Source organism: Mus caroli, unplaced genomic scaffold, assembly GCF_978045245.1.
Source record: "Mus caroli unplaced genomic scaffold, Mus_caroli_1 scaffold_3, whole genome shotgun sequence".
NCBI classification, from domain to species: Eukaryota; Metazoa; Chordata; class Mammalia; order Rodentia; family Muridae; genus Mus; species Mus caroli.
In genome coordinates, this window is record NW_028227258.1 from 59647195 (window position 1) to 59659755 (window position 12561).

Sequence of the window (12561 nt, forward strand, 5' to 3'; positions counted from 1 at the left end):
CATCCTTACACAGACACACATGCAAATAAAACACTAATGCATGTAAAATAAATGAATAAATAATTTTTAAAAAATCCATACCTTAATAAGAACCTTTGTGTGTAAATAATGTAGAAAAGATGAACTGAAAGCGTACTACATTTTTCTGCCCAAAATTAAGTTAATGGGTTTTTACAAATCTATTGTAAAGTGGTAGCAAGAAGGTACCATTGGCATGGGGTTGACAGTGCTTTGAAGAGTTCTTTTTTCTTGGAGACCTGAGCATCACCTACTTCAAATCATTAAATATCAGTTTCCAGCCCTGACCTACTTTCTATTCTGATTAGGTCATAGCAAACTTAATATGACTACAGCTAGACATTTTCCTTTCTGACTCACTGGATGGTTGCTGGAATGAACAGTCTGTATAGGAAGAATGATCACATTAGTAAGAGATAGGGAAGTCTAATAGAAAAGTCCACCTCATATTTCACACATACACAGAGAGACAGAGCTCACATGTGTACCAAGTACATAATTAGTTGATGTCAATTCTGCTATTCTGCTATCTTTCTTTTTTTTTTTTTTTTTTTTGTCCCTAAGTTTTGTTTTGTTTTTGCAGTACTGGGAAATAAACTGAGAGCCTTGAGCATCCACCCTATCCCTGAGCTATTTTTTCTCCCCACTCCCTAGGCCCTTTTATGAAGAAGCTGCCTCTGCCTCTGCCCCTGGCGGGTCCCAGGAGGAATTGTTTACTGTTCCCTTTTTGTATCCATGCAGACTCTCTACGTATGACATCGTGATTACTACTTACAGCCTTCTGGCCAAGGAGATTCCTACAACGAAGCACGAAGGAGAGGTCCCAGGAGCAAACCTCAGTGTGGAGGTGAGACTTAGGGGTGCAGGGAGGTAGAGGAAGGGCCACACATAGTCCTCCTGCCTGGAGAAGAGTGCTCCAGGCAGCCCACCTGTGGGACTGAGTCCCTCCCTCCTCTCCTTTCTATTCTGGACAAGCACCCAGTGGTAAATTCGTACTTGGCACAGAGCTCAGCTACTTTTTACCAGTAAAGAAACATACACTATAACTGTGGTAATAATAATCACACTTGAGTGCCAAAGAGCCTCACGTGCTATTTTTATCTTAGACTATATGGAGTATACGCTAATATGCTGTTCTTTATGTTAGACTGTGTGGAGTATAAGCTCATGCACTGTTCTTTATGTCTTTATGCATCAACCTGTTACTGCCTGCCTTTCTTCTACCTCCCAGAAAAGAGCTTTGCAAATAATAGGGCTACAAATGGGTCAGAAGCTAAACCATGACCTTCTTCATTTGTAGGCAGAGTCAGGAATCCTGTCAGCTGTTTCACAGGCTTTCTTGTACAATTTTGAGGGGATTTCTGTATTCTGGGTGATTTATAGAGTATCATACCAGCTCAAACCAAGCTAAGTGCTTTTCTATGGCTCTAAGAGAAAAACCCAAATTCCATTACGTAATGTCTCAGGTGCCGTGTGGTGCTGGCCTCTCTCTCCTCTCTCCCCATCTGCGCCTTCCCTGAGGCACTGCATCTTGTGTGCCGTCACCCCTGCCACCCTCTGGGCTTCCCTGAGTAGTGTGCTTAGCTACCTCCTTTTTCTCAGGAGCGTTTCCTAACCAGTTTTAGGAAGCCTTTCTGAACTGCTTTCTCCTAGGCATTTGGATGCGTGCCTCCTGGCACCTTGTGCTCACATGGTTATAGCTCTGTTCAGTCAGCTGGTGTGGAGGCTCTGCTGGGTTGGGGGGAAGCCTCCACTGTCCTGTATTGAGTGACTTCTGCATAGACCTTATGCTCTCATGACATTCTTCTCTCTTGCTAGAGTTTGGGCTCCTGGAGGGTCTGAGATGGCCTTTCTGGTTTTGACTTAGCATCTTACACTTAAAAATTGGCATATAGGAAGTTTTAATAAATTGAGTAAATACTTTACTGACTAAGCGAATTTTCAATCTTATACCTAGTTTATTCCTGACTAAACATTATTAATGGTGCTGCTGAATGTGGGTGGAGAGAATAAATGGAAACTCGGGTATATTCTGTTTGGAGTGACCACTTATTTGAACTTTTTGAGAAGTTCTGTGCTTGGTTTCTAACCACAGTTCAGTGGAAGAGTCTAAGTAAATTAGAGGCTCTGAGTGGGCCCTCAGGTTATGTTCCCTCCTCTTGAGGACACGTGCATGTTCCCACGCTGGTATTCATGATCCTTTGTTCCTTCCAGGGTATCTCAGCACCTTTGCTTCAGATAGTCTGGGCTCGGATCATTTTGGATGAAGCTCATAACGTGAAGAACCCTCGAGTACAGACATCCATTGCTGTGTGTAAGCTCCAAGCCCAGGCCCGGTGGGCTGTCACTGGAACCCCCATTCAGAACAACCTGTTGGATATGTATTCACTGATGAAGTGAGTGACCTCTTTGGGGTCACATTAATGTGACCTTGTCCCTGTTTGTAACCCTTCATCATTATTTCATGCCTTGGGATGAAGCTCTGATGTGTCCAGATTATCTTGTGTGGCAGGTGGCCAGCTTTAAAGGCAAAGAATGAATATTCATGATAAAGTATTAATGATTCTTAGGTTGATAACAGTATTTTATGCAGACATATGGAGCAGCTTGAATTAAAGAAAACTAGGGTCACTGTTCTTCAGTCCTGTGGCTGCTTTAGGCTGCTTGCTTTAAAATACATGGACCGGGGCAGGACTGCAATGTATTTGAGGCAAACAGAAAAGAATGCTAACTTTTAAATGCTAACTTTTTAAAAGTGAGCCCATAAAAGTCTTTGGAATTTCTTTGCTAACATTGATGATTTAGTAATAAATTCTAGCTGTTCATTATACATCCTGTTGAGGCTGTTTACATTGTTCCTGTAAAATGCACAACTTTACAGTATGATTTTCCTTACTGACTTGGGCTTTTGGCCTGTCAAGCAGACACTGCTGTGGCTTTCATTTTCAGATGGGATGGGAGCATAGTGCGACAGTTCTGATTTGTTTTCATCTGGTGTCTTCCTTTGGACCCTAATACATCCTCTCCCAATCTCCTCTCCTGCTTTGTCTTTCCTGGCCCTCCAAAAGGTTTCTCCGCTGCTCCCCATTTGATGAGTTCAGTCTTTGGAAGAGTCAGGTTGACAATGGTTCAATGAAAGGAGGGGAACGGTTAAGCATTTTAACCAAGAGCCTTTTGCTGAGGAGAACAAAAGACCAGCTGGATTCCACTGGTAAACCTCTGGTAACCAGATTTCTGCCTATCCCCAGGGAGGCCTGGGAGGGAATGTGATCTGGACCTCAGGTAGACCACTCAGTGTCAGGAGCCTCCGTTCCCTTCTGAGGAGACTCCTGAGAGCAGTCCCTGGTTCTGTGCTAGCTCAGTCATTTCCAGGGAAGAGGGGACCGCAGTGCAGAGACTGGTGCAGCGAGCCAGCGTGCTAGGGTGTGCTCTGAAGTACTCAGTGGTTTACAGAACTTCACAGCAGCCTCCTTTCCCATCCTCCAGGTATCACTGCCTGCACGTAGATGCCAGCTGCACCGGTTAAAGCTTTCTGAGGATGAGCGGGCCGTTTATGACATCTTTCTCGCAAGGTCAAGGTGAGTACAGGAAGAAGCACCTTCTCTATGCTTTGTTTTTCCTTTCTTGGCTGGGGAAGAATCCAGGCTTATATTTCCTTAAGTTTCACATCGAATACTAATGTATTACATCTCATTTTCCCGAAAACCCCCCAATTTTATAGTTCTTTTTAATTTCTTTTTCCCTTCCTCTTGTCTTATCTCTGTCTCTCCTACACACTGAAGGCAGAATTTTGACCCCACTTTTATTTGTCTTCTTTACCTAGCAATCAGAGGGTATAGAATCTGTCTGCCCCTTTGGGGATTGGATAATATATTAGATGATGACTCTCTTTGGCCTTTGACCTATAACACAGCGTCTCACTGGAATTTAAATCCCAGCTTTGGGATCGCACTGTTTGCTCTCTGCACCTTGTCTAGAACTCTTGCCATTCTTCTCCTACTCCTTCCCATGGGCCGCTTTCTGTTTGCAGGAGGATTGTGCCTTTTGTCTTTTTATACTTTATACTTACTATGCATTTTTAGGGTTTTTGGTTTGTGAATAATAATAATTATTATTATTTTGCTTATGACCCATGTTTGCTGTAAGCTGGGTATCATTTAGCCAGTACATTCTCTATCCTGCCCAGGCCCCGCTCCAAGGTAAGAGCCTGGCGCTAGTGGCTGTAATGTGTGCATTCTGACAGGTCAGCTCTTCAGTCCTATCTAAAGAGACAAGAAAATAGAGGCAGCCACCATGGAAGAAGCCCTGATAATCCATTCAGTAGAGGTAAGCCAGGGAATATTCAACTATGAATAGCTGAGAAAGGAAAGTGGGATTTCTAGCCCTTAAAATAACAAACAGATTATGGGCCCTGGGTATCAGAGAGACCACATTTTATCAAAGCTTGTTAAGCCAGAGAAATACACACTGATCTGAAAAATGTAAAGACTTCTTTTTGTTTTCTAAATCTACATTATTTAAAACACAGGCATGCATGCCTACAGAGAAACCCAGTATTTCTTTCTTTCTTTTCCCTCCCTCCCTCCCTCCCTCCCTTCCTTCCTTCCTTCCTTCCTTCCTCTCTCTTCTCTTCTCTTCCCTTTCCCTTTCCCCCTTTTTCCCTTTCCCCCTTTTTCCCTTTCCCCCTTTTTCCCTTTCCCCCTTTTTCCCTTTCCCCCTTTTTCCCTTTTTTTCCCTTTTTCCCTTTCCTTTTTTCTTTTTTTTTCGAGACAGGGTTTCTCTGTATAGCCCTGGCTGTCCTGGAACTTAGTACTCTGTAGACCAGGTTGGCCTCGAACTCAGAAATCTACCTGCCTTTGCCTCCCAAGTGCTGGAATTAAAGGCCCGCACCACCACATTTCATTTGACTTCATAAAAGTATGTTTTAGGGCTATCAAGAAGGCTCAGCTGATAAAGGTGCTTGGTGCCAAGCCTGATGCCCTGGGTTCAATCCCTAGGCCCCATAGTGTAGGACAACTTTTACAGGTTGTCTTCTAACCTTCACATGCATGCCTTGGCACACATAACACCACGAAGGTTTGTTTATTGAGTTTATTGAGTGTCAGATCAAACAGTGTTTGACTAGCTTGACTCAGTTCTTCCCCAGAGCTCCCCGTTTTAAATCCTGTACTGTTTCCTAGACTTGTCCTCTCTCCTTCCAGTGGCTCAGGAGTTTGGATCCAGTGTGTCTCAGCGCTGCACTGCGGCAGACTCCCAGAGACCCAGCACCGTCCATGTCCTGTCCCAGCTTCTCCGGCTGCGCCAGTGCTGCTGCCATCTTTCTCTGCTGAAGTCGGTGAGAGATGCCCCATCTGTAGTCACCTCCACAGGCGGCTGTAGCTGGGCTCTGCCGTAGCCGGGATCCTATGTCAGGGAAAAGGCTGGTCTGCAGCTCTCTTTTGTGGGATGGAGAGAAAGTGCACTTCTTCTGCTTTACTTTATATTAATGTTTATTAATGCTCATGAGTTCCATGACAGGATACACTTTTGTTTTATTTTGTTTTAGACCAGAACTGACATTTTGTTAAGGGAAACATTTGTGAGTGTTTTGTTATCTCAGAATGTCATAAAGCTTTGGGAGTTACTGGTGTTCAGTACTGGGGCGTATGAAAACCCAAGCACACACTGGGAGGTGCTTTTGTACTAGGTGCAGGTGTGTCTAGGATTCTGATTAACTGTGTGCTCACTTCAGAAGCTTAGACTCTGAAAACAATGACCAGGTAATCAGTCGGCAGGTTTTTAACACAGGGCCTTTTCTGTAGTGCCTGAGATAAGTCATTTTACTCTCAACTGTTGGAAATCAGCAGGTAAGAAGGCTTGCCACCTCCACTGCCCTGTGTTCCCATCTCCTCTCTTTCTTCCAAGGCTCTGAACCCCACAGAACTGGAGAGCGAAGGCCTTGTCCTGTCCCTGGAAGAACAGCTCAGTGCTCTGACCTTGTCCAAGGTCGATGTCTCAGAGCCGTCACCCACGGTTAGCCTTAATGGCACATGCTTCAAGGCGGAGCTTTTTGATGACACACGAAGGAGCACCAAGGTACTTTTGTCACCTGTGCTTGATGACAGATGATATTACCTTTCTCCCTATGTTGAACATTGTGCACGTGGGAAGAGCTTATGAGAGGAGAGTTAGAAGGTCAGATCTTAGATCCCCTTTAGTCTTAAAGCCTCACTTGGTCAGGAGAAGCCCAAAGCCTTCATTCCCTTTTTGAGCCATGTGGGGCTCAGGGATTGAACTCCAGTCGGCAGGCATTCAGCAAGCACAGTTTCCTGCTGAGGCACCTTGCTGGCTCTTGGTTAAAATTTTAGAACTTGAGCCTGGGTATTTACCATAAATAACTGGAAAATCAGAGGCCTGTATGCGAGCAGATTATATGCTCTGGCATCATTAGAGTTAGCTGCTGTGGCCTTGCCTAATGCTTGGGTAATGTTCACACGGCTTCTTAACACAAGGCCATGAGTAGACTCAAACCATGTTAGGCTTCGTGTACACAGGGAACAGCTTAAAGCCAGCAAAGCTCTTTTGCTTTCTTCTGTGACTGTCAGGCTAGAATCTTGCCTCTTCCAGCAGTGGTCTAGCGGCCAGAAGCACAGGAGGGAACCAGACATGCATGTGTTCGGCTCCTCAGAGGATCTGGCGTCCTGAAGGCAAAGGACGGTTACTAAGCAATGGTTGTGGAGTGTGATCAGAACCATGGCACTGGAATGTAGTCCACATGAAGTTGGGGAGGCTTTCAAAAGTAACACCCATCATACCCCAGCAACATGGCTAAATGAGACCAGAACAATGACAGTACCAAAGAGACATGCTAAGGTGGAAGAGAGTCTCCTGGGGTCCTAGCCCTAGCAAAGAAGTACTGGCAGCCCAAGACTGCTGCTGAGAGACGGAGCAGTCTCTCCCAGTTCCAAGTGGTTAGCTCTAGAATCATATATATACAAGCCATACTAAAGAGACTAAGTAGGCCACACTTATATATTTATGTAAGTATAACAATAATAGAGGCCATTAGTGTAAGAAAGAATTGAGGGTGCGTGGGAGAGGCTAAAGGTAAGAATGGCAAAGGAGAAGTATTAAAAACTAGAAGAAAAGAAAAATCTACAGCAAAATTTAAAAAACAAAACAAAACAAAACCATGACATTAAGCTGGCATGGAAAATGATACTCAAGCAGAGGGACCAGATGTGGCCTATCGGGTAAAGATTTCAGCATGATTGACATGTCCTTTGAGGAGCGCATAGTGAGGGATGAGCAGCGCAGAGGCCAGAGCAGCACGGACACAGCAGGTAATATTGGACTCGTAGGCTTTATCCTCATTAGGATGTCATAAGAGGAGGAGGGAGGACTGCTTACATTTACAAAACAGCTTTCCAGCTGCAGGAGAGGGAGTAGTCAAGCCAGGCCAGAGCATAGAGGCTGTCCTGGAAGGTGCTTCTGTCATTCAGGGAGAGAAGAGAAAAAGCAAATGACCTAAACTGCGATGTTATGTGGCCTTTCGCAGGTGTCTTCTCTGCTGGCAGAACTGGAGGCAATCCAAAAAGGCCCAGGGTCCCAAAAGAGGTGAGCGACATCTCACCACTTCTGCAAGGGAAGTTGAGGATCTCAAATCTTAGCTTAGGTCATGCCCCACAGAACACACACAGGTTATGGTATAAATTCCCTAACTTCTAATTAAAATACTGTGATGTGTTTTGAGTGAGATCCCTGGCTTACCCCAGCCCTGAGGATCTAGATAAGGTGACATCTGAATAGTGGAAGAACAGAAGCTTGAGAGGGGAGCAGGGCAGGGCAGGGCTGCTGCTGAGCTGCTTGCCTGGGGCTTAGAGTCAGGCTTGTGTTGTCCTTTGCTGTGTGTCATGTATAGTGTTAACACATGCACACAGATATGACTGTATTACACAGATACGTTTATAGTCATGAAATAGTTCCTTATAAAATGGTTGAAGCTCTGGTTAAGACACACGTCGGTGGTCACAAGATGAGTAGCTACTGCCCCTTTCTGCAGGACCACAGGTCCAAGCAAAAGACAGCAGACATCATTACTTAGCCTAGCCAGTCCTTTTTTTCTAAGTAGCACCAAATGAGAGTGATGCTTAGAAACAAATGGATTATAAACTTACACCAGGACCTTAAATCATGTGCCTCTATTAGCTTCATGCCAATACTGGGAAAGCTCTTAAGAAGGTGACAGACTTTTAGCCCAGGGCTCCGGATGCTTCAGTTATGACTGGATACTCCCATTGGCTTAGGCTGAGGGGTATCCGGCATTCGCAGGGGTACATATCCGAACAAGGCGGGCAGCAGGGAAGAAGAGGTGAGTGCTGCAGCCTCCTGAGAGGTCTGCCTCCTCCAGGCTCTGCCTCATACCATTCACAGCTCCCTCCCACACACACTGCCACCCCACGACACCCTTTACACACAGGTCCCAGGGGGACACTCTCCAAAGCACAGCATGGCCTTGCCGGTCAGGTAACAAAGTCTTCTTGTGTACATTTGTAACTAATCTTGAGGCTAGTGGGTTACAGCCCACAGGGAGACTGCTTAGGCCTTTTAGTTTTGTTCTCTCCTCTCTAGTGTCATTGTCTCGCAGTGGACCAGCATGCTGCAGGTAGTAGCACTGCACCTCAAGAAGAACCGACTGACTTACGCCACCATCGATGGCTCTGTCAACCCCAAACAGAGAATGGACTTGGTAGAGGCATTTAACCACTCCCAGGGACCTCAGGTATGAATTGGGCGCAGCACACCTGTGCAACCAGGAGCGAACTCTTCTTAGTTACAAAGCAGCAAGGTGTGTGTAGCAGCTTACCTTAAAAAGTATTCAGCCCTGATCCCTCCAGTGTTTGTAAGTTTTTAGACACTTATTGCAGATCTGTGCCAAAGTGCACCAATGATCTAAAGAGAGTAACTTAACTGTTACTAAGTAAATAAGCTGATGAGTCCGCAGGGCAGGCTGGTGTGGGAGAATCTTTGCAGAGCAGGAAGCCTTGCAGGGTCCGTGGCTTTGATGGGAGATGTGGGAGAACAGGGCCCAGGCATAGTAGGGATTTCAGAAGTACTAGCTGAATGGAAGGAAGGATAATGTAGCTGTGGGGACATGGTCTCAAGACTAGTTATAATTTAATGCAAAGTCAACCACCCAAGGATCTTAATTACAGTGTTCACATACTTTGGCAGCTGACTCTCATGTGAGATGGGGGAATTTTTTCAAAGGTGAGGTATGAAAAATGGCAGGTTAATGATGCAAAACATTACACCATGGGGAAATTTGAAAGGAATGTGTTCCTTGTGTGTTTTGACCATTTTAAACTAGAGCTGGAAAGATGCTGGTTAGCTCTCTGTTTCTACAAATACTCCCTCCCCCCAAACACCCCCCATAAAGAGACAGGGCTGCTTTGGGCTTGTTTTGGAGGTTTCAGTAGTCTTGCTTTTAGGCTTCTTCTTTTTTTTTTTTTTTTTTTTTTTTTCATAGGTATGACTTTATTTTTTTTTTAATATTTTTTATTACATATTTTCCTCAATTACATTTCCAATGCTATCCCAAAAGTCCCCCATACCGCCCCCCACTTCCCTACCCACCCATTCCCATTCTTTTGGCCCTGGCATTCCCCTATATTGGGGCATATAAAGTCTGCAAGTCCAATGGGCCTCTCTTTCCAGTGATGGCCAACTAGGCCATCTTTCCATACATATGCAGCTAGAGACAAGAGCTCCGGGGTACTGGTTAGTTCATCATGTTGTTCCAACTATAGGGTTGCAGATCCCTTTAGCTCCTTGGGTACTTTCTCTAGCTTCTCCATTGGGAGCCCTGTGATACATCCAATAGCTGACTGTGAGCATCCACTCCTGTGTTTGCTAGGCCCCGGCATAGTCTCACAAGAGACAGCTATATTTGGGTCCTTTCAGCAAAATCTTGCTAGTGTATGCAATGGTGTCAGCGTTTGGAAGCTGATTATGGGATGGATCCCTGGATATGGCAGTCTCTAGATGGTCCATCCTTTCATCACAGCTCGAAACTTTGTCTCTGTAACTCCTTCCATGGGTGTTTTGTTCCCAATTCTAAGAAGGGGCATATTGTCCACACTTTGGTCTTCATTCTTCTTGAGGCTTTTAGGCTTCTGTTCTGGGTGGGTATCATGGCCGGAGTGTGTGGAGGGAAACAGCCACACATCTCGGCAAGGAGGTAAAGATAGAGAGTCAAGGGCCAAAGGAAGTGAAGATCAATGATACTGACCCCATAAAGGTTCCACCACCTTTGATCTAGTGCCAGGATGGGGCCAAGTCTTTGCCGCTTGGCTTTTGGGGGAACTGAAGACCCAGACTGTAGTAGCTGCACTATAAGGGCAGTGCAGTTCTGGGGCTGAGCCCAGGGCCTTGCACACCCAGCGCACCTTTCCTCCTTACCGTTTACCATAAGATAGGGTGGAAGTTTAATGGCATGTTTCCATTCCAAGGTCATGCTGATCTCCCTCTTGGCTGGCGGTGTTGGACTTAATCTCACTGGAGGAAACCACCTTTTCCTTCTGGACATGCACTGGTAACTTGAGGATGCTCCTGTCCCAGGATCAGGGAGGGCAGTGGTCAGAGGGCAGCAGTATGACTTTTAGAAAGTCATGGTGACATTCTGTATGTCCCCATCTGTGTGTCATGTGAGGCTGGCTGACGTCCAGTACTGCTGAGGGACTGTTTCATGGCTACTTCATGATTTTATTGTTCATTAACTTAAAAAAAATATTTAACATTATTTCTCCTTAAAACAAGCAGCCAGACGGTGGTGGTGATTATCTCTAATCCCAGCACTCGGGAGGCAGAAACAGGCGGATCTCTAGAGTTCGAGGCCATCCTGGTCTACAGAGTGAGTTCCAGGACAGCCGGGGCTGCACAGAGAAACCCTGTCTCAAAAAGCAAAACAAAACAAACAGAATATCAAGGAGTAGAGTTTTGTTTGATTTTTTTCTCATGACTAAGCTACATCACTAAGTTTGATGTCGCTGGAGTGCTATTTCCCAGACATAGTTTTTGAGGACTCAGGGAAGTCACAGCCTTAGATTAGAAACCTACCTCCAGAAGGAAGAAGAGGGGTTTTCTAGTTGTGATGGAAATGCTTGTTATATCTAGCCTTTGGCTTCCTGATGTGTGTGCTGCCTGCCAGTCAGTGCCTTGGTATGCACACCTCCTGGTACTGGACAGGTGAAGTCACAGTGTCTGGCTAGGTGGAGGCTCCCAGTGCCAGGCTCTGATGTTCTGCCTATGCAGACTGGGGTTGCTGTTGTAGGTGGGCTTTGTTTTGCTTGCTCTGCAGTTCTGGGGCTGAGCCCAGGGCCTTGCACACCCAGCGCACCTTTCCTCCTTACCGTTTACCGTGAGATAGGGTTTCACTAGTTGTGCAGGCAAGCCTGGTCTTTCCATCCTCCTGCTGCAGCGCTATAGATAGTTGGGATGTCAGGCCTGCACCACGATACTTTGTCCCGGGCACTCTTTCCAGGATGATGTGCCTAATGCTCCACGCAGCCTTAAATGGTGCAGAGGCCAACTTGCTACGTCTGTGGAGAATGTGTGGGTTTACTTAGGATCCTTATATACACAGAAGTGAGACAAACATGCTAGTAATCACACCAGTCTTGAGATGGAGAAATACCACTCCAGTTCTAAAGAGGGAGGATGAGGTTAATGTACAGTTGATAATGAGACTTTATAAGGAAGAGAACAAATTATACCTCTTTGACTTCACTGAACACTAAAGTTGAAAGAAATATTTGAGACTCTTAACCAGCTCTTACGCTTCCAAGTAGGTTCCGAAGCCTGGTATTATAGGTACTATGTAGCCGCTGGTTGCGGCTCGGTACCCTCCACAGTCAGTGCCTCCTAGATGGAGCTGACACTTCAGGAAGGTCTCAGGCTCTGCAGGGCACCTAGGTTTCTGTTGCATATCCTTTGTCTTACGTTGTTTTCTTTTCTTTTCTTTTCTTTTCTTTTCTTTTCTTTTCTTTTCTTTTCTTTTCTTTTCTTTTTTCTTTTTTTTTTTCGAGACAGGGTTTCTCTCTATAGCCCTGGCTGTCCTGGAACTCACTCTGTAGACCAGGCTGGCCTCGAAATCCACCTGCCTCTGCCTCCCGAGTGCTGGGATTAAAGGCGTGCGCCACCACGCCCGGTCTTACGTTGTTTTCTTAGGCCCCCTTGAGAATTTACGTAATGACGACTTTTAGCTAAAAAAAGCATACAAAAAAGGACTGTCGTTTGGACCTGGCAGTAGGCTGTTGGCGTTTCTGAGTTATATATCTCCTCAAACAGGAATCCCTCACTTGAAGACCAAGCTTGTGACCGGATTTACCGAGTAGGACAGAAGAAGGATGTTGTCATACACAGGTGAGCAAAGGCACCAGGCCCCTTCTCAGCATCTCCCTTGAGAAAGCCTTCCCTGGAGAGTATTTTCATAGACTGTGAAGGGCTTGGTGATCAGCACTGATGATGTTGTGCAGGCATATCTAAGGAACTCTAGTCAGGAGG

At 45.6% G+C, this 12561-nt stretch overlaps 1 protein-coding gene across 2 annotated transcripts in view; it reads left to right on the top strand.

The window, feature by feature from the left end:
* Ttf2 (transcription termination factor 2) overlaps positions 1–12561 on the top strand; it is a 31807-nt gene that overhangs the window by 15990 nt on the left and 3256 nt on the right. For both annotated transcript variants that reach the window (XM_021158771.3, XM_029475500.2), the window contains 11 exons: positions 760–865; positions 2233–2414; positions 3087–3240; positions 3505–3596; positions 4262–4344; positions 5220–5353; positions 5923–6093; positions 7556–7614; positions 8629–8779; positions 10509–10591; positions 12346–12420. In XM_021158771.3, coding sequence (XP_021014430.1) covers positions 760–865; positions 2233–2414; positions 3087–3240; positions 3505–3596; positions 4262–4344; positions 5220–5353; positions 5923–6093; positions 7556–7614; positions 8629–8779; positions 10509–10591; positions 12346–12420 — 1290 coding nt within the window. The remainder of the gene's footprint in view (positions 1–759; positions 866–2232; positions 2415–3086; positions 3241–3504; positions 3597–4261; positions 4345–5219; positions 5354–5922; positions 6094–7555; positions 7615–8628; positions 8780–10508; positions 10592–12345; positions 12421–12561) is intronic.